The sequence below is a fragment of the Myxocyprinus asiaticus genome, chromosome 4 (assembly GCF_019703515.2).
Source record: "Myxocyprinus asiaticus isolate MX2 ecotype Aquarium Trade chromosome 4, UBuf_Myxa_2, whole genome shotgun sequence".
NCBI classification, from domain to species: Eukaryota; Metazoa; Chordata; class Actinopteri; order Cypriniformes; family Catostomidae; genus Myxocyprinus; species Myxocyprinus asiaticus.
In genome coordinates this window covers 22,044,839-22,065,459 of record NC_059347.1, presented here as the reverse complement: position 1 = coordinate 22,065,459, position 20,621 = coordinate 22,044,839, and the positions used below count along the sequence as shown (strand labels likewise).

General features: G+C 39.0%; 1 protein-coding gene across 2 annotated transcripts; it reads right to left on the bottom strand.

Moving 5' to 3' along the window:
* Positions 1-537: 537 nt before the first annotated feature.
* On the bottom strand, positions 538-18,838 carry lhfpl2b (LHFPL tetraspan subfamily member 2b). Of its 2 annotated transcripts, XM_051690705.1 has the most exons (4): positions 18,515-18,838; positions 5,638-6,227; positions 2,619-2,690; positions 538-2,513 (listed from the first exon to the last, which is right to left on the bottom strand). In XM_051690705.1, exons 2-4 carry the CDS (start codon positions 6,044-6,046, stop codon positions 2,434-2,436), a joined length of 561 nt encoding a protein of 186 aa, XP_051546665.1. In that variant the 5' UTR covers positions 6,047-6,227; positions 18,515-18,838; the 3' UTR covers positions 538-2,433. The 2 variants fall into 2 exon arrangements, with proteins under 2 accessions (XP_051546665.1, XP_051546657.1); XM_051690697.1 differs by having other exon boundaries at positions 538-2,690; positions 18,515-18,826.
* Between the last annotated feature and the right edge of the window lie 1,783 nt (positions 18,839-20,621).

The following is a 20,621-nucleotide window of genomic DNA, read 5'->3' as shown; positions in this document are numbered from 1 at the left end:
CACTGCAGCCATCTACTGGCTATTATTGTCATAACATGATTTTCAAGTCATGTTATTTTTTTTTGTTCCACCAAATAGCAGCAATCTGCCCCCAATATATGACACACACTCATATTTTTTTCATGTTTCAATTTACAGAAGTGTAAGTTTTTACTGTTTTGAAGTTACATAAATTTGCTTGTTTGCATATGCAAATGAATGGTGAAATCGAAGAATGTATATGCAAATAAGATCTAAACAGCAAGAAGTGCATAATTTTATTGCTTTTACTTCAGATAAGTAGAAATGTTATCAGTTACACCTGTACTGTGTCCAGCAAAGTAAGTGTCCCTACTTGATCAGAATAGGAGGGTTAATTATATAGTTGACCCTTTCCATGATGTATGACAAAATTTGAATTTTAGTTTGGAAGATAAAATTCATAAAAAATGTTTTAAAAAAAATCTAATTATAAAAAATATTTTAAAAAAAATCTAATTTAAGACCCAGTTTTGAACTAGGTGTTTGAAACCAACATACAAAACCATTGCCAGAGAATACACATACAACATTTTTTTATTTGGATTTTTTAACTCAAAATCTTATAGTTTGACATATAGCTCTTATGACAACTTCCCTGCTTGACAACTAGCCACAGTCTCCTCAATGTATTTTGATCCAAAAAACTTCAAATCTACCCATTTAAAGAACAAAGATTTACATTTTATTAATTCTGAAACACAAACACTCTACCTATAGATAGCAAAAGTAACTCTTGACCCTAAATAATCAGACCTCAGCCCGTTTACCAGGACATTCAGCTCTAATGAAATGAAACAGTGAGCCATGCGTGTTTGGACAGCAGTTTAGGTGGGATGGCCTGCATACATTCATCAGAGCAGAGGGTGCTTTATTGGGAATTCATTAATCACTACAGAACTAATTATAAATTGATCGTGTGCTCATACAAGATGAAGAGGCCTGTCTTGCATTTCTGATCAGCAGGGGAGAACCAGCGGGCCTAAGGATTGTAGCTGACAGAGACTCTGAGATCTGCTTTGATCCGCTAACACGGAGCTGGATGAGAACCCTCCCCTCAGCACGCCTGCCACATGCAGTCATTACAGAACAAACATCAGGAGTCCAGCCCTCACTGCAATGTGTACTTTCCCCACACCAACTCATTTGATAAACCTGACTAGAATCAATGACTTTTCTAAGTCCTTTTGTTGAAGTCATTGAATTTGCTGTGTTTTTGTAAATTTCCCGTGAATGACCTTTCAGCACAATTTGCTACATATAAAAAGTGTGCATTTAAAACAAAATTTGTGCTCTTTTCAAACATGTGTTCTGGTAGTGGTGATAAGGCAAAGAACACTTTGAGTCCCATTTCCTGAGATCAGCGACTTCCTGTTACTATAATTTGTCTGTTTAGCCTCTATTAACACATGACAATGTTTGCAACATGTCCATTGTGGTGAAAGACAATTTGTGAATTGAAAAACATTACATTCTAAGCATTTATTGAACACATTAATGTAACATTAACAGACTTCACCTACAGAACTGTAAGGAATGCATGATTTGAACAGAAAAATGCAATCAGGTTGATAAAAACCAAGTGATTACAGTCCTGCAGATATGTCATGCATTGACTGATATTAGACTTCAAAAATCTACCATAAAGAAAATACTAAACAAGAGTGATAAGCCCAGACAATCTGGGACATCCAAAGGTAAGAAGAATGCACAGTGCACGGATTAAGCTGAATATGAAATGTCATCTTTGACAAAACCCCTTTAAAATTCCAAGCTGAAATGTTATGGCAGGTCTGTAACAACTAATAAAACTAAAGTACTTATTGGAATGATGTATTTCTATAAGTTTACATAAAGTACAGCTTTTACAATAAAATGCTTTGTTAATAAACAATGTAACATATGTTAATGTAACAGAATAAAAACAGCTGAACTAGACACATTTTTAAATCATTCAGAAAAAGTGTGAGAAATGTATTTTCAATCTATTTTAGTATTATATGACAAAGTACTATAGTTCTGTTCATTATACTGTAGTAAAAAGAACCCTCAACCTTACATGATAGCAAAAATGCAAACTTTTACATTACAAGTGGAAAATTCACTGGTTGTATCCATTATCACATAGTCCATGTAACAACGCTTACAAGTATAAAGACAAAATACTGATAAAATGTATTTATTAGTTTTAAAGATTTCTTTAATAGCAAAACATTTGTGATGCATGTATTTTATAATGCAGACAATGCTAATTTGCCATGAGATAAAATTGAAATTGAAAAAGCAAATACATTTCTTAGGTCTTTAGTCTGGAAAACCATATAACATCCAAAGAACTACACTCCCATTTATGCAATAGTCATTTCAAGCAGTAAACATGGGAGACATATTCTCAACAGTTTAAATGGCTTATTTTCACAGCACACAAATGAGACTCCGGCCCTCTTCGATTTCATCCTGCACCTTGTCACTGGAGGTGGCGATCTCAGCCTGAGCTGAAAACATAGCACAGATAAACGTGAGCACAGTACCTCCTATGGCTGTGTAAAAGGCCCAGCCCAGAGAACAAAGGCCCACTTTATATGGGGAAGCATCCTGACCGCAGTAGTCAACCACCTTCCTAGATCCCCAGCCTGCAGGATAGAGCATCAGACCAAGAATGAGGAACAGACCTGGAAAAGGGAGGATGGGAAAGCTGTAATTATAAGGACAAGCAACTGCATTCCAAGCACTTCAAATCAAACAAACATAGAAAAGCATATCTATCATGGCAAACTAGATTTGACCATTTTCTTAAAAAAAGTCATTACAAAACTCACCATCACAATGCTAGGATGTTGTTAGGGTGTCACTATATGGTGGCTAAGGTGTTCATAAAAAAGTGAATTTTTTATGCATGTGCAAGAGTGTTTTGGGTGGCTGCTAGGGCAATGGTAGGGTGGTTAGTAGGGGGTAAAAAAGCCCACCCCCAAGTCTCTATGATATTCTGCAGCCAGTTGCAAGAAATCCCTTAAGTTAAGGAAACCTTTAGCGACTCTATGGGATTTTTTTTTTTCACCTTAATCATCCACCAGGTAAAAATCTTTAATCTGATCGATAGAAAAGAAGGGTATAACGAGGCTTAAGGCCACTGGGGTAAAAGGCACTTTTTATTTTATTTATATTTTATAACAAAAACTACCACAGCACTTTCCTAAGCACCCGTTTGTCACTATGCACTGCAAATATTTCCTGATCCATGAGGTCAGTGCATGCAATGTCTAAAGATTGATTCAGAGCTAATTTGATCTAATATTTAAAGAGATCGTTCACCCAAAAATTCTCTCATCATTTCCTCACCCTCATGCCATCCCAGATGTGTATGACTTTCTTTCTTCTGTAGAACACAAATTATGATTTTTAGAAGAATATTTCACCTTTGTAGGTCCTTACAATACAAGTGAATGGGTTCCAAAATTTTGACCCTCCATAAAGCACATAAATTAATCATAAAAGTAATCCATATGACTCCAGTGTTTTAATCCATATATTCAGAAGCAACATGATAGGTGTGGGTGAGAAACAGATCAATATTTAAGTCCTTTTTTTGCTAGAAATTCTTCTCCCTGCCCAGTGCCAGGCGATATGCATGAAGAATGTAAATCACCAAAAACAAGAAGAATGTAAAAGTTAAAGTTAAAGTGGAGATTGACTGAGCAGGGAGGAGAAATTATAGTAAAAAAAAAAAAGGACTTAAATATTGTTTCTTACCCACACCTATCATATCACTTCTGAAGACACTGACTTAACCACTGGAGTCTTATGGATTACTTTTATGTTGCATTTATGTGATTTTAGGAGCTTCAAAATTTTGACACCTATTCACTTGCATTGTATGAACCAAAACAGCTGAGAAAGTTCAGCAGATGAAAGAAAGTCATACACATCTGGTATGGCATGAGGGTGAGTAAATGATGAGGGAATTTTCATTTTTTGGTGAACTATTCCTTTAATAACTTTTAAAAGGTGGGCTCACATTGACTGATCCAACCTAAATAGACATGTAATGAAATGGCAAATGTGACTGAAATGAACATGAAATGATTCACCCTTTTCTGAAATGGTTATTTTGAATAAGCATGAACTTATTTTGTAACACAAAAAAAAAAGGATCTTGCGGTCACAAATTCCACCCTGTAACTATTCCCCTTATATCTACACTATATCACTATTACCCACTGCGGGCCTTTTACCCCAAGAAGAATAAACGAATTAAAATCAATTAACAATATACTATCTTGCTGAAGACTAAACAGGCCAACTCCTACTTACACTTTTTTTTTTAGAAGTTTAAGTTCATTATTTTTGAAAAATGACTGTTACATACATTTTTCTCTTAAAGTTCCCCTTTCCTGGAAGACACGCTCACTTAGAAATAGAAACTGAGTCGATATCCTTGTTTTCATGACAACGACCCTGTGGCCTCTTTGAACTGTGATAACTTCATCAAAAAGAATCTCTTTACAACATGAAAGCTTACTCTGTTTTATAACTAGGGGTGAGTCATGAGTCACAATGTCAGTTTAATGGAATTTTCAGTCTTTAGGAAGCTATATGATTATAATTGAAATAGATGTTTGCCTTAAAATCTGGTATTTAATTCAGGCAAAGCAAGAATTCTTGCTGATTTAATCTTCATACCAAACAGAGCAGGTCATTGTGATCCCTGAAATTCATTCTGTGTGCTTACTCTAAACAGGCAAGTGAAATCCTGTCTCTAAAGTCATGCTGAAATCATGCTCTGACTATTCACAAATTACTCAATCACTATGTTGTAAATCTTTCAATGAAATTATCCAAAAGCTACATGGCTCGCTGGAACCTGTTGTTGGTCTTGATTCAATAAACTGAAGCACAATATTTTTATTGCACTGCAATACCTCATTGTTCTACTGTTTCCAGAAAATAATACATTGTAAGGACTAATCTGTTAGTCCTTGGTATTTTGAGTGTTATTCATAGGGCACTGCACTTTTGTTTTAACAGCTCAACATAGTGACCCGTTTACACCTGATATTAAGAAGTGTGACCACTTGTTTTCGGATTTCTAGGAGAGGGTCACTGATTCCATACTACCTCCATAGTAATACCAGGTGAAAATGGGGTCAGTGCAGTTGACCTGTTAAATTCTGCCTATCATCTTCTTTTGTGTTCCACAAAAGAAAAAGCCATTTGGGTTTGGATTGACATAAGGGTGAGTAAATGATGACAGAATTTTATTTTTCCCCCTGAACCATCCCTTTAACAAGGTTTTATAAACATGGTAGACACCAGAGAGACACTAAGTAATATTTTTAATGTCGTAATATTTAGACAGTCTTTTCTGTTATGGGATGATGAGTGTATTGAAGTTCAAATTAGACAACACTGCCTTTGAGGTCACCACAGGAACGTCAAATCCTGTATGCTGTGAGCTCAGAGCATTTTGTGGGCAGCTTCAGTGTCTGACTTAAATATACTCCCTAATTTTCTGAGCTAAGTGCTGCTTGAGAAAATCAAGGCTAAAGATGACCACAAGATACCACCACAAGAGGCTGGCATGACCCGGACTCTGAGAAAGCAGTGCTATACTCTTCTTACCTGCTATGCCTTGAAGCAGGCCACACACGTTGAATATGCTCTTCTTTAAAATACTTTGGAAACACATGCTGAAGACCGAAAGGATGCCCACTATGCACAGGAGAAAGATTCCAATGACCAGAAATATAACTGTGGCTTGCCAAAAGCCGCTAGCTATTTCCATGAAGTCTGTGGCATAGGGCCCACATTGGACAACCTTTTGGTTCACCACCTTGAGGCAGCGGTTATAAATACCCAGGGTGCGCTGGTTGGTACGGAGTGATGTGGTAACAGTGAAGTTGGTTTCTGAGCCATCTGAATATCCCACTAGCCAGTCAGCACTCATAAATGCCACCAGTTCGGCAAATGCCACCATAATGCTCATCAAGGTCCATAACATAGACCGGCATGTGACTATGACGTGACACATTCTGCAAAACCTTTATGCCGGTGCTTGAGAGGAAATGGTTTCTTCTCTGTTGAGGTGAAGAAGCTGAAGGCACTTCAGTCAAGGTCCAATGGTGGTATAATCAAAGCTGGCTCGTCAAAAACAGGCATTCTTGGATGGACCATCCTAAACGCATCCATGTACAAATATGGAGTCAGCAAACCTATAAAAAGAAAAGAGGTACACTTGTTTGAGAAAGTTATGATTGAGACCATCTTTCCCTATCATATCTTGATTGCTCAAGAGCTGAATCAGCATGCTGACATCCGTACCAGGAACAGTTGTTGAATCTGACTCAGTAATTCAATTTATCGACTTCTCTTTAAATGTAACACAGTGTCCTAACCAGATGCAACACAATAATGTGACAAGTGATAAAAGGCATCTCTCCCATCTTAATCAGAGTTTGTGACAGAATTGTTCTTTTGAACTAGTTCTTTTTAAGGATTCATTCAAAAAGATTCAAAAAGCATTTGTAAATCACTACACTGAAAGGGAGAATCTTGGAAGTAAAATTGTGGGCGACATGTTGGAACTAGTGGCCGACCGATCCGATATTAGCCTTTCACCGATATATCAGTATCGGCGTATATGTTTACCAATATGCGCTGATATGAAAACTTTTTTTCAGAACATATAATGCAGAAAACAATGCTTTAGAATTGGTGTCATTACGTAGTTTGTCCAGCAGAGCGTGCTCCATCTCCACTGTTTACAGAGCTGTCTCTGAGCTGACAGTGGCTCTGCAGACAGGGCGGAGTTGAGCTGTGTGTCTTCACAGTATATTGCTAACTAGTTTGTGAAATACATACTGGAAAGTTAATAAACAATGACCCCATCATTTTCCCTTTTCAATATAACTAATATAACGTTAACCCTGACACCATGTCACTCATATCTGTTTGCTGTTAGCCAGCTATAGTTTGTCAGTGCAGTCAGTAATGTAGCAGATTGAAAGGTAAACATCAGAGCATCTTTTTGCAGCTCAGCAGACAACGGTGTGGTGGTGGATTGTGTCTGTTGAGTGTTGATTTCACGCTATGCTGTTACCTAGTTGGTGAGACACAATGCTGGAAAGTAAAATAAACAATGTCCGTCTTTTACTCTCCATGACAACGAGCTTATAGCTAACTAGCTAATCACATAGCTACTTTCATTGTTGTCAGCTGAGTGGAAGCTAATAAGTAAACATGTATTCACCAAACTGTTTTGTTCAAGATTCACAATTTGGTACCCCCTTCAACCGAACAATTCCAATCGTTGCATTTATAAAATGTAATATTTAAAAGTCTGGTTTTCCACCATTGAAAGTTTCCCCTGAACTTGTACAGCAGAATACAGTGTAACACAGCTGCCGCTGTTTTTCTTGACTCGGCAGTATTGATATAGTCAGCATCTGACTGATACTAAACAGTAATACTGATGTTTATTTAGCTATTTATTTTATTTTTATTTATTCTTTATTTTGATGGTCAGCATTTGACTGATACTAAACAGTAATACTGATGTTTATTAGCTATTTATTTTATTTATTCTTTATTTTAATGGTCAGCATTTGACTGATACTATACAGTACTGATGTTTATTAAGCTATTTATTGTATTTTTATTTATTCTTTATTTTCTCAATTTTCATTTCTAGAATTAGTTGACAATGTATAATAATAATGTCAAATATTCTTTGATAAAAATATTTGTTTGAGAAAGCAGCCTTCCGAGTACCTTTGCATAGTCATATCTGTGCAAAATCGGTGAACAATCCACATAGAAAAGGTCTGTTTTCATTCCAGCTCAAGAAGTAAATATATCGGCCACCATATCGGTAATCGGTGAATTTCCCCCTCTAAAATCGGTATCAGTCTAAAAAAATCCCATATCTAGTTGGAACCAGTTATCTTTTTTTTATTTTTGTTGTTTCATGAATCGTTTTGTGCCTCAGAACAACAATTTGAATGTTTTAATTGTACTAAATAGCCTATATAGGCTGTTTCAAGCAGGCGTAGATTTAAAGAGAGGAATAGATTTCATTTTCATGGTTGTGATGGGTTGACAGGGGAAAGTGTTCCCCCTCAATGTTCACATTACACCACTGGTTTAATGGCAGGTTCCATTGTGATAACTTACCCTATGTAGTGTGATAACATGCTGCACTATTGCGGCAAGTTGTAACAAAAGGTTAACGTGAGATCAACGAACTGCAACTTTTTTTTGGGCAAAATCTGTAAAAATTATCAAAAAAAAAAAATGTCGTAGCCAGGATTCTAAGGTATGTGGATATGCAAAAATGTACTTTAAAAAATAAACCTATACCCTGACAAATATTCACTGGAGTAAAAGTGTGACAACTAGCCCCGGTCTCCCCCATATAACCTAATTCAAAAGTAGTTATATTTTTTACAATGCTAGTGACAAACAGCATTATCTAACAAATTTTACTAAAAGAAAAAAAAAAAAAGAAAAAAAAAGAAAGAAACATAAAATGCTGTGTGGGGATGTCTGGGGACACCTTTAGTTATGACTAAAAATAGTTAGTTTTTTTACCAGTTCATTGAAATAAACTGCCCGAATGAAGCGATCTGCTAAAATAAATTGGACTTCCTAATGCTTAATTGCTGAGACTCCTTAAAACCATAGCTTTGCAAAAATACAAGATCTGCTAAATGTAAATCAGAAACTTCAAGTAGCAACCTTAGTCAGAGATACTCACAGAGTATTGGTTTTGTTAGTTTTTCATAGAGGAGTCAGTTTAGGTCAAGCAAAAAGATAAGGTTTTAGGCGATAGCTTTGAAGGGGCATGATATACATACCTGGACTATTAGCATGACAAAGATAGTTATGAAATGAAGACTTTTAAGTCCTTTCACACATCAGAAGATAATGCTGCAAGCTATACAAAACTTTCATTTAAGGTCTGTGTTATGACAAGTCCTCACTGTGATAACACAAGATTGTGTAAGTAGCAAACCTCACAGTTACCTGTTTGTACAGGCAAGCAAGTCTGAAAAAAAAAAGAGCAAATCTGAACAAATTCTACTTCCCAATACTATCATAATCTTAACACAAGAAAGACATTACATCTCCATATTCAGACTGAACGGGTAACAAAGCAAAGTTTAAGTAATCTTGGGCTGAGTGTTACACGCTGTGTATATATGTGTGTGTTTTTGTTTGTCCTCTTTTTTTCTTTCTCTCGCTGTAGTGCTCTTAGGTCTCTCTTGATTGGAAGCGGTGCCTGTCAATCATCATTATGAAATCACCCTGCCTCTGCCGATCGCCTGTCATCACGCTTGTTAAAAACCCTCCAGGAGTTCCTCCTGGTGGCGATCCTGATCTTCAGTCCACAAACTGCTAGTCTGTTGATATCTGCTCTTTCGCTTGTGAATGTCAAAAAACCTGCAATGTGTTCCATTTGTGCTGTACCTTTGATCCCTCCATGATTTGTGAATGTGTATTGTTGAGTTTGAAAGAAAGCTGGGGAAAAAGAGGACGGGTAAGCAAGTCGCGCGACATACATGGTGCACACGCCAGATTTTGACTTTGTATTAGACACATCAGGAAAGGAGTGAGTGCCTCCCCTTGTATGTTTTGTGTTTGGTTAGTTAGAGTAGATTAGTTAGTGCTCCGTGAACGCTGAAGACTTGGTTTGTTTTCCACATTTTTCTTTGACAGAAAAATCTGGAGGGATTGGGGTTCGTAATTTAGGGGATGTTTGTCCTTTTTATTTTTTATTTTTATTTTGCACCGCTTGTGTCTCTCATCATTATAATATCATTATCATTATAATAGTTGATCATTATAATAATTCCCATGGTATTAATAAGTGCTGGTGCTGGTAGCAGAATGATCATTGGGTTAGGGAGGATTAGACTTGATGCGGTGTTGGCTTGGATAGTGCCCATTATAGGCATAATCATTATGGCTGATTTTGATTTGGAATCTTTTGTTAAAACACCAACGGTTGAGCAGCTTGAAAAATGCAGAAAAAATTATTTGTTACATATTGCTGATCAATATCAAGTTCAGGTTTTGAGGCAAAATCTCAAGAGAGATATTAAGAGTGCTGTATTACAAAGGTTGGTAGAGTTAAATGTTCTGGTGCTGCCTGAGAGAGTAGAGGACAGTTCTCTTGGATGTCCTCCCTTCAGGTGAGGAGGTGCAGAGTGGAACTGCTGAGGTGGAGGAGGAGTCTAAAGCCAAAGCCGTTCTACCACCTTTCGTTCCTTTCTCTCCAGCTTCTGGTGGGTCTGGAGTTGACGCGCATTTGATAGTTCGTCTGGCACGAGTCCAGATGGAGGCACGTGAACGGGCAGAGGAATGTCAGGCTGAGACGGAACTACGACTCAAAATTTGCAGACTAGAAATTGAGGCTGATGAGCAGTTTAAGTTGCGCAAACTTGAGCTGGAGGCTGAGAGTGTACTGCTACCCCAGCTGCGTAACCAGCACCCGCGCGGGTCTCTGCTGCTGTATAGACTCATACTTTGGTGTATTTGAATGTATAGCTTCCGCCCTCAATTAACCTAAGGATGTGTGGTCCTTGTTATTACAATGCAAGCTAAGTGGTAAAGCTCAAGAGGTTTGCGCAACTCTATCTTTGGAGGATAGTTTGCACTACGAGGTGGTAAAAACTGTGATTATGCACACGTATGAGTTAGTACCAGAAGCCTATAGACAGCGGTTTAGGAACCACAAGAAGAGATCCAGACAAATATTTGTTGAATGCGTGCGTGTCAAGAAAGGTAGAAGACTATAAGTCACTGCAAGAGTTAATCCTGTTGGAGAAATTTAAGGATTGTGTTCCGGAGAGTCAAGTGATGCCATGCGAGGTTTGGATGTGTGAACGGCATGCTCTGTGCACTTTGCTAGTTTTAATACTTTTTATGTCATAAACCGGTGAGATTCGATACACCCTGTTCCATAACTGTTCTAGGAAGACAATATGTCAAAGAATTCAAATCCTTGGGCTCTGGATACATTACAAGACACTTACGTGCTCAAGCCAATGCCCCTGAGGCCCCGAGCCAGGGAGCTGATTTGGCTGGAGAAGTGAGGGAAATTCGGCGAGAATTGTCGGCAATGCTGACGAAGGTCATTGTTGACTTGGAAGATCTTGCTGTAATATGTCGATCGATCACTGCCATAGAGATGAAATTCACTGAGGTGGTCACAAGAGAGGGGGATGTCGAGAAACGGATCGATTATCTGGAGTCATCGGAGAGGGAACTAGCTGCTAATCCACTAGTGACCAAGGTGGATTTGCGTCTGGGAGAAACTGGAGGACATGGAGAAACACAACCATCAGAATAACGTCCGAATCGTTGGAATTCCTGAATCCGAAGAGGGTCAGGATATGGCGAAATTCCTGGATGGGATTTTTCCGAATCTGCTTGACATAACAGGCCATAAGCTGGAAATCAAGCAAGTTCACAGGGTTCCGGCTCGGTGATCCGCTGAGGGAGACAGGACCCGATGAATTCTGGCCAAATTTCTGAGATCATCCGATAAAGATGTCGTGTTGCGCAAGTCAAGGAATAAATGAAGGCTTTTTTGGAAGAACCAGAACATTTTCTTGTTCCCAGACAATAGAAGATCGCTTTTGCACTGATGTTCCCGGCCAAACTGAGAATAGATGCTAAGGATGGCCGAAAAGCATTTACATGTCCCCAGCAAGCGATGTCCTTCATAAAGTCAATGGAGTGCATAAGTAATTTTGTGGTACTCACGTTGTAGCCAAATGGACCGACTCATTGAACATTCACTTGACTGTTCGAGGAACTGAGCGCCTTTGTTTATTTTTGTGCTGGTTCTGCCTAGTGGCTGGAGTTTGTTTTGTTGAGTAACACTCCTTCAGGACTGTTGAGTGGATGTATCTGTACATTCTTTGTGCTTATGCCTCCTATTGGTTTGAGTTTGTTTTGTGGAGTATTTCTTGCAAGACATTGGAGTGATTAGGTCATTTGTTGCACTCATGTAGCAGCCAAATGGGCCGGCTCACTGAACATTCGTTTGACTGTCCGAGGAAACTGAGAGGCCCTTTTGTTTTTTTGTTTTGTTTTTTCTTTTTGTGCTGGTTGCGCCTAGTGGCTGGAGTTTGTTTTGTGGAATAACACACCTTCGGGACAGTTATGTGGATGAATCTACACGTTCTTTGTGTTTATTCCGCCTATTGTTTGGAGTTTGTTTTATAGATTATCTGTTGTTGTGTAACTCTGTCTCACAAAATTTGTATAGAAACACTGGACTTCCGCAATCCTACAGCAAAGTTGTCACGGGGTCGTACATGGACTGTTTGAGTTTAGAGGGACAGTTGACAGTTGGCACTGTCGTGTGCGGGGTTAATGCGCACGTTTTTCTTTTTTCTGTTTGTTTGGTTCTGGGGGAAGTTTGGGGTTTGATTGTTGCACTAATGTTGGAATGTGGTCTTTATAATTTAGTTTTTGACACACAATCTATTTTTTCTGATATGTCAAAATGTCAAATGTCTCTGATCTCTCAGCATTTGTGACATCTGATAGTTTCCTACAGTACTCTGTTAGGGCCTTCGGTTTGCGCAACGCACCAGCCACCTTTCAACGACTCATTAATATCGTGTTGGCAGTAGTCCCAAACTGTAACGCATATTTGGATGATTTAGTTGTATATTCTTCTGGTTGGATAGAGCATGTTTCTCTTTTAAGACCCGTATTTGAACGTCTCGAAAAAGCATAATTGACTTTGAACTTGGCTAAATGTGAATTTGGTCAAGCAACCATTAGGTACCTGGGTAAAGAAGTCAGTCATGGTCAAGTGCAACTGGTGGAAGCGAAAGTGACAGCTATTGCCGAGTTTCCAGTCACTACTACTCGGCGGGAATTCCATAGGCTCTTAGCTGGATACTACCACAGTTTTTGTAAGAATTTTTCAACTATTGCTCACCCTCTCATGTCTTTGCTTAGTCCGTCCAGTATGTTTTCTTGGTCTGATGAATGTCAATGTGCTTTTGAGTCTATCAAAATGCTCTTATGTAGCGCACCTGTTCTGGCTGTGCCAGACTGCGCCTTAACTTTTAAGCTGTAGGCAGACGCCAGTGCGGTCGACGCTGGGGCTGTGTTACTTCAAGAAGACAAGAATGGTATTGCTCTTCCTATCTGCCAACATCTAGTGAACTACTCAACGATTGAGAAAGAAGCCTTGGCGTTAATACTGGCTTTACAATACTATGAGGTACTCTATATCTGGGTTCAAGCACTCTCCCAGTGACTGTCTTTACTGATCATTTTGTCTCGCATGTATAATCAGGTCCCTAGTTGTGTAGGGTTATAATCTGATCATCAAACACAAGAAAGGAGTTGAGAACGTGTTGGCAGATGCTTTATCTAGAGCTTAAATTCGTCAGTTGTTGTGTCAAACATATATTTAATATTTATATAGGTTTGTTCTTGTGGGTGGGGGTGTTACACGCTGTGTATATATAGGTGTGTGTTGTTTGTTTTTGTTTGTCTTCTCTTTTTTTCTTTCTCTCGCTATAGCGCTCTTAGGTCTCTCTTGATTTGATGCGGTGGTTTGACAGACAGTTTAGAGTGATTGGGGTTCGTAATTTAGGGGATGTTTGTTCTGTTTGGTTTTTTAATTTTGCACCGCTTGTGTCTCTTTTCCCCTTACCCTGTGACAAATGTGTACATTTGTAAATAATTCACCTTTTCACTTAACTCGATACCATCATTGATGGTTGTAAATAATAAACCACATTCCTTGATATTTATACGTTTTCCCTGGTTATTTCTGTTTCCAGCACTTATGGCATTTAATTATTTAATGTTGCATCCTGCTACCCCTATGACCTTTTAGGATCATAACACTGAGTAATAATGAAAGCTAAATTACTCTCTAGTTGCTCTTTGGCATAAAAAAAGCCTGGTTAAAGCCATTTCTGTCTTGATGGCAAACACATTATCATTAGTTAAAATGTGAATGACAAGTTAGTAAACATAATACAGTTTTTCCAGTATAGAGGGTTCTTGGCCACCAATAAACTACCATTTTCAGTTCTGCCCTCAACATTAATTGAGTGATTATAAAGTTACATTGCGAGCTGCCCAACTGTGAGCCACTGTTTACCTGAACTGCACCAGAATGTTTCTGAATTGAAAAACACAAAGAACGAGCTGACGCATAATTTAATCGCACCATATGATTTACCCAAAAATGGAGGCACCAAAGCAAAAAGAAAAGTGGCATTGAGCCTGAAGAATGTCAGAGCCTGTTGCTGTGAGATGAGGACACAAAGGTCTTTGCTGCGGAATTAAAACGGTCTTGAAAAGAGATAAAGAGGTTCTCCATATCCAAATGGAGACAGATCAAAAGCCACCACAAATGTTTACAGATGGAGCTTCAATGGTTAATGTACCAAATGTTTCCTGCAAAACTGTTTGAGAGCTGACAAGAACCTTTGATTGTCTGTACTACACTTTTAGTATACTAGTTCATATAACTTGTATAAGTGTAATTACTGTACTTAACCTATCCAGCCATATGAATATTTGGTTGACATCAGTGACAAGATTTACAAGAAAAAGTTCCACATAAATATTTCCAGCTCAGCACAAAATAATAGATTTTACACTACAAATATAAAGGCATAAAGGCATCTATTGAAAATATCACAGTAATGCCTATATGTTTAAATGATGACTTGGCTCAGCAATATTGCAATATTGCAATATTGCAATTTAGTACATCATTGCTACTCTCCATTCCGGGATGGCTACAAATCCCTCCCCCGCCCACCATTTGGCAAATCGGACCACTCTTACATTCTGCTTCTGCCCGCTTACAGGCAGAAACTGAAACAGGAAGCACGCACCCTCAGAACGATCCAGTGCTGGTCGGACCAATCAGACTCTACACTACAAGACTGTTTTGATCACACGGACTGGGAGATGTTCCGGTCCGCCTCTGATGACGACATCGAGCTTTACGCTGATAGTGTAATGTGTTTCATCAGAAAGTGCATAGAGGACGTTGTTCTGACCAGAACAATACGGATCTATCCGAATCAGAAACCATGGATAAATAACGATGTCCGTGCGGCACTTAATGTGCGGACCTCCGCTTTTAATTCCGGGTACGCGGAGGAGCATAAACAAGCCAGTTATACCCTCCGAAAAACTATCAGAACCGCAAAACGCCAGTACAGGAGCAAGATTGAAGGACAGTTTAACACCACCAACTCTAGAAGCATGTGGCAGGGAATTAACATCATCACGGACTTTAAAGGGAATAAAAACTCCACCATGAACACCGCTGCCTCTCTCCCGGATGAGCTAAATACTTTTTATGCTCGTTTTGAGGAAAATAACACCGCCCTCGCGGAGAGAGCTCTCGCGGCCGAAGCTACAGAGGTTAGTTCACTCTCCGTCTCTGTAGCGGATGTAACCCGATCCTTCCGACAGGTGAATATCCGCAAAGCCGCGGGCCCAGACGGCATTCCGGGCCGCATCATCAGAGCGTGCACGAACCAGCTGGCTGGTGTTTTTACGGACATTTTCAACCTTTCCCTCTCTTTGTCTGTAGTCCCCACATGCTTTAAAACATCCACCATTGTGCCTGTTCCAAAGCAATCAAAAATAATTTGCTTAAATGACTGGCGTCCTGTTGCTCTGACCCCCATCATCAGCAAATGCTTTGAGAGACTAATCAGAGATTACATCTGCTCTGTGCTGCCTCTCTCTCTTGACCCGTTGCAGTTTGCTTACCGCAACAACCGCTCCACTGATGATGCCGTTGCATCTATAATACACACTGCTCTCTCCCACCTGGAAAAAAAGAACACTTATGTGAGAATGCTGTTTGTAGACTACAGCTCAGCATTCAACACCATAGTGCCCTCCAAGCTAGATGAGAAACTCCGGGCTCTGGGCTTAAACAGCTCGCTGTGCAGCTGGATCCTGGACTTCCTGTCAAGCAGACGCCAGGTGGTTAGAATAGGCAGCAATATCTCCTCATCACTGACCCTCAACACTGGAGCCCCACAGGGCTGTGTTCTCAGCCCACTACTGTATTCCCTGTACACACATGACTGTGTGGCAACACATAGCTCCAATGCCATCATTAAGTTTGCTGATGACATGACGGTGGTAGGTCTGATCACTGACAATGATGAAACAGCCTACAGAGAGGAGGTGCACACTCTGACACACTGGTGTCAGGAGCACAACCTCTCCCTCAACATCAGTAAGACAAAGGAGCTTGTGGTGGACTTCAGAAGAAAAGACAAAGAACACAGTCCCATCACCATCAATGGAGCACCAGTGGAGAGAGTCAGCAGCTTCAAGTTCCTGGGTGTCCACATCACTGAGGAACTCACATGGTCCATCCACACTGAAGTCGTTGTGAAGAAGGCTCATCAGCGCCTCTTCTTCCTGAGACAGCTGAGGAAGTTTGGAATGAACCGCCACATCCTCACACGGTTCTACACCTGCACTGTAGAGAGCATCCTGACTGGCTGCATCTCCGCCTGGTACGGCAATAGCACCGCCCACAACCGCAAAGCACTGCAAAGGGTGGTGCGAACTGCCAGACACATCATCGGAGGTGAGCTTCCCTCCCTCCAGGACATCTATACAAGGCGGTGTGTGAAAAAAGCTCGGAGGATCATCAGAGACTCCAGCCACCCGTGCCATGGGCTGTTCTCACTGCTACCATCAGGCAGGCGGTATCGCAGCATCAGGACCCGCACCAGCCGACTCCATGATAGCTTCTTCCCCCAAGCAATCAGACTTCTGAACTCTTGATCTCCCACGATCAAAATACATCAGCACTGCACTTTATTACTCTTACTCTTATATCTCACACCGGACTGTCATAAATTATATTATTATTATATTATATTCTCTCTTAACAACTGACTATCAACCGACAGCCTGAATGTCAATACAGTACAATACTGTACATTCTATATTTACTACTATATATACTTTTTTATATATTTTTATTTTTTATTTTTTTGAATAATGTGTATCTATATAGTGCGTATTGTATACTGTACAGTGTATGTTATTATTTGTATATTGTTGAGTGTAATTATGTGTATATCAGATGTTTCAATTGTGTTGTGTTAATTTGATGTTACTGTAAATTGGTACTGTCTCATCACTGTCACGACTGCTATGTTGATTGGAACTGCACCCAAGAATTTCACAAACCATTGCACTTGTGTACATGGCTGTGACAATAAAGTGATTTGATTTGATTTGGGTGGATTCTTAATACAGAGTATGTGGTACTATCACAACTAAAAGCATAAGGATAGCATCGCCATTAACACTCCCAAAATCTTGCCACAACCCACATGTGCGTGACTGCCTGCTTTGGGATTTTAGCCTTAATGGTATGCGATGGTACCATGTTATTTGATATATTACATGGTATTGAATGATTACCATATTCATGCACTATGGTATTTACAAGGTACTTAAAAGAATACAAAAGCTCCACCATGTCCAAAAAACTTTACTTTCTATTTTGTGGAAGACCCAGCTAATGTTTAATGAAATAGTTCACCCAAAATTCTCTCATCATTTACTCACCCTCATGCAATCCCAGATGTGTATGACTTGCTTTCTTGTGCTGAACACAAATGAAGATTCTTTTAGAAGAAAATCTTAGCTCTGTTGGTCCTCACAATGCAAATGAATGGTGACCAGAACTCCATAAATCATATTTAAGGCAACATAAAAGCAATCCATAAGACTCTAGTGGTTAAATCCATGTCTTCTGAAGCTATATAATAGGTGTGGGTGAGAAACAGATACATTTTTCAGTCCTTTTATAACTATAAATTCTCCATCTTTGACCAGCCCCGACCAGTAAGTTTCTGAATGTGAAAGTGTAGATTTTCAGTAAAAAACAAATGGCTTAAATATTGATCTGTTTCTCATCCACACCTATCATATCGCTTCAGAATATATGGATTAAAACACTTGAGTCTGGATTACTTTAATCCTGACTTTATGTACCTTTTGGACCTTCAAAGGTCTGGTCACCATTCACTTGCACTGTGGGGACCAAAAGCTGAAATATTCAAAAAATCTTCGTTTGTTTTGCTTAAGAAAGTCATACACAACTGGGATGGCATGAGGATGAGTAAATGATGAAAGAATTTTCATTTTTAGGGTGAACTATCCCTTTAATAAAGTTTATTGGTTCCTCATGTTACTGTCCTGGAACTTTGTCTCATCTCAAATTTTGCCCAAAATAACTAAAAGAAAAGAAGTATAAGTAATATCTGGATTACAGCTCTTTTCTCTTTTTCTGTCTTTCTGAATGATTGCTTAGTGAGTAATAAATGTAATAATCCCACAGGCCTTTGTTCATTGTGATTTCGGATGCAATCAAAACCTACATTCAAAACAGTTCAAACTAAGAATAACACATATATAGCCCCAAACGCAAACAGCAAAGAATTCTTCTTACCGTGATATTCGTGAATTAACAGAATGTTCAGCGGTGTGTTGAACTTCCTTATGTGAACTCTTCCGACGCTACTTACACACGGCAGAAGGGAAGAGTCACAGCGGACACACGCATCTCTATAATCAGAGTTACCGAATACATGGAAACACACACAGGCAATGTGTCATCGTTTTACAGATTACTGAATGTATGTTCGACGCTCGACTCAAAATGAAACCAGTGTTAGCCCGCTTCAGCTTCTCCTCCCTTGTTTCTTCACCACCACCCCCTTCGTCCAGGACCCAGCCCTTCGGAAAGTTATGGCTCTCGAAGGCGCCTATGGCGCACAGAATGCTGTCTAGCCTAGGTGGGCTGCTCCCTATATTTTGAGACAAAGACACGGACTTTGCTGAATGCCTGCGCTCTCTTTTTAGCTTAATGACTTGTTAGATTTTATAGAATTGTTTTCCCGAATCCTTTGAACCCTAATTCACCTGAATCAGCTCTAGTTCAAGAGACATCCACTTTGGGGTGGGTGGGAGTAATCAAGTCCAAAATTGCATTTTTCTTATATCTCATATTTATCACAACTATTTCACAAATTATGCAAATATGACATCAGAGTTGTCAGTCTGTTATTATTAAAATATTACCATTTTGATAGGTCAGTGTAGTACAAAATCCCATTTAAGGAAAAATATTGAAGTTTGAATTAACATGAGTATGTTGTAGTATTCAAATGGTAACTCTAGATGGCTCCATTGTGTCTGGTTAGTGAATGCCCTTCATTGACAAGAAAGAGACTATGGCAGGTGCATTTATCATTTAACATTCAGGTTTGTCTGTCCAATTTGTTTAATCAACATAATGCCACAAATGCTGTTGATTGAGCTTAACTTGTGTTGAAACCAGAATATTCCTTTAAATATAAAAAAGTTGGCATGAGGTCTGTCTTGGCAAGGTTAACTGTGTTGAGGACATATAGTTCATCTGGAAACCAGATCAAATCCAATTGTATTGCAAAAATGACCTGTTGATTTAAAGAACATTAATTAACTAGATAGTATTCAATTCAAGTTTTCTCGGATGCAGGCAATCACTTTGAGTATGGCAAATAAACTTTTTGCTTTTGAAATGGGGAAAGGTAAAACCTGGGTTCAAGAAAGTAAATTAATCTCAATTTACGGTATACAAAATATATTTTCAACAGCAAACAAACGACTTAATTTTGTGCTTACTTTATTTAAAGATAAAATCATAAAAATTGGAATTGCAAGTATAAATATTTAACTTGAGGGCTGTAGTAAGTATTGCAAGCTGTTGAAATATTACAAAGATAGCCCAGTGATCATTTAAATTCTGTTACTTATAAGTGAATCTCTCCTAGTTTGTTCTTTAAAGCGGACTGACTGTGTCTGCCCAGGCTGCACCATTCTTAAATTCCTCTAGATTTAGGTGAAGCGGACTGGAGCAGTTTAATCTTGAGAGAAGCAGAGGCTTGGACTGGCCAGAGAGCTCATCCATGTTCTTAAATTGAGTTGGTCAGACACATTGACAATGCCTACAACAGCTTTACTGCAGGGTAATGCAATTCACAATGCAATAACCTACTTAGAAAAGGAAAGTATCTATATCCAATACAAAGCAATTATTGCCAGTGTACATTCTGTAATCTATAGGGTATTCCTGAGCATCTGAGTGAGATAGTGAGTGGTGATGTAGTGTTTTTATTTTCACTGGAGAAAAAAAGTTTTGCAAGACAGGTTTATAAACACTGTAGCTGCATCTCACTGCAGCTCACACATCATGGTGGTGAGAGATATATTACTAAACATTGTTTCATTTTTGTCTCTTTTATAGAGCTTGCTGGGAAACTACTCTGATGACATGTCAGAACAAAAGGCTTCCATACATTGGTGACCCTGCATACTTGAGCACAATAGTAGCTGGGGAAAGCTCACCTGATCCAGGGGATATGGCTGGCTGCAGCAGTTTAATGATAATGTAATATTAAATGGTATTTAATTTCCTTAACACTTGTTATCAGTAGAGAGTCCATCCATTCATCTGTCCTGGTCAAATTTGACCCAGAACAGCAAATGAGGAACCTCCAATTTTTTAAATAATT

What these genes read in the sequence shown, in the direction of transcription:
- lhfpl2b (XM_051690697.1), bottom strand. Translation starts at nt 6,046, where the DNA reads ATGTGTCACGTCATAGTCACATGCCGGTCTATGTTATGGACCTTGATG. An exon ending in CCTGCTTCAAGGCATAGCAG is followed by an intron (nt 2,691 to 5,637) that starts GTAAGAAGAGTA and finishes TCCCTTTTCCAG; the next exon opens with GTCTGTTCCTCATTCTTGGT.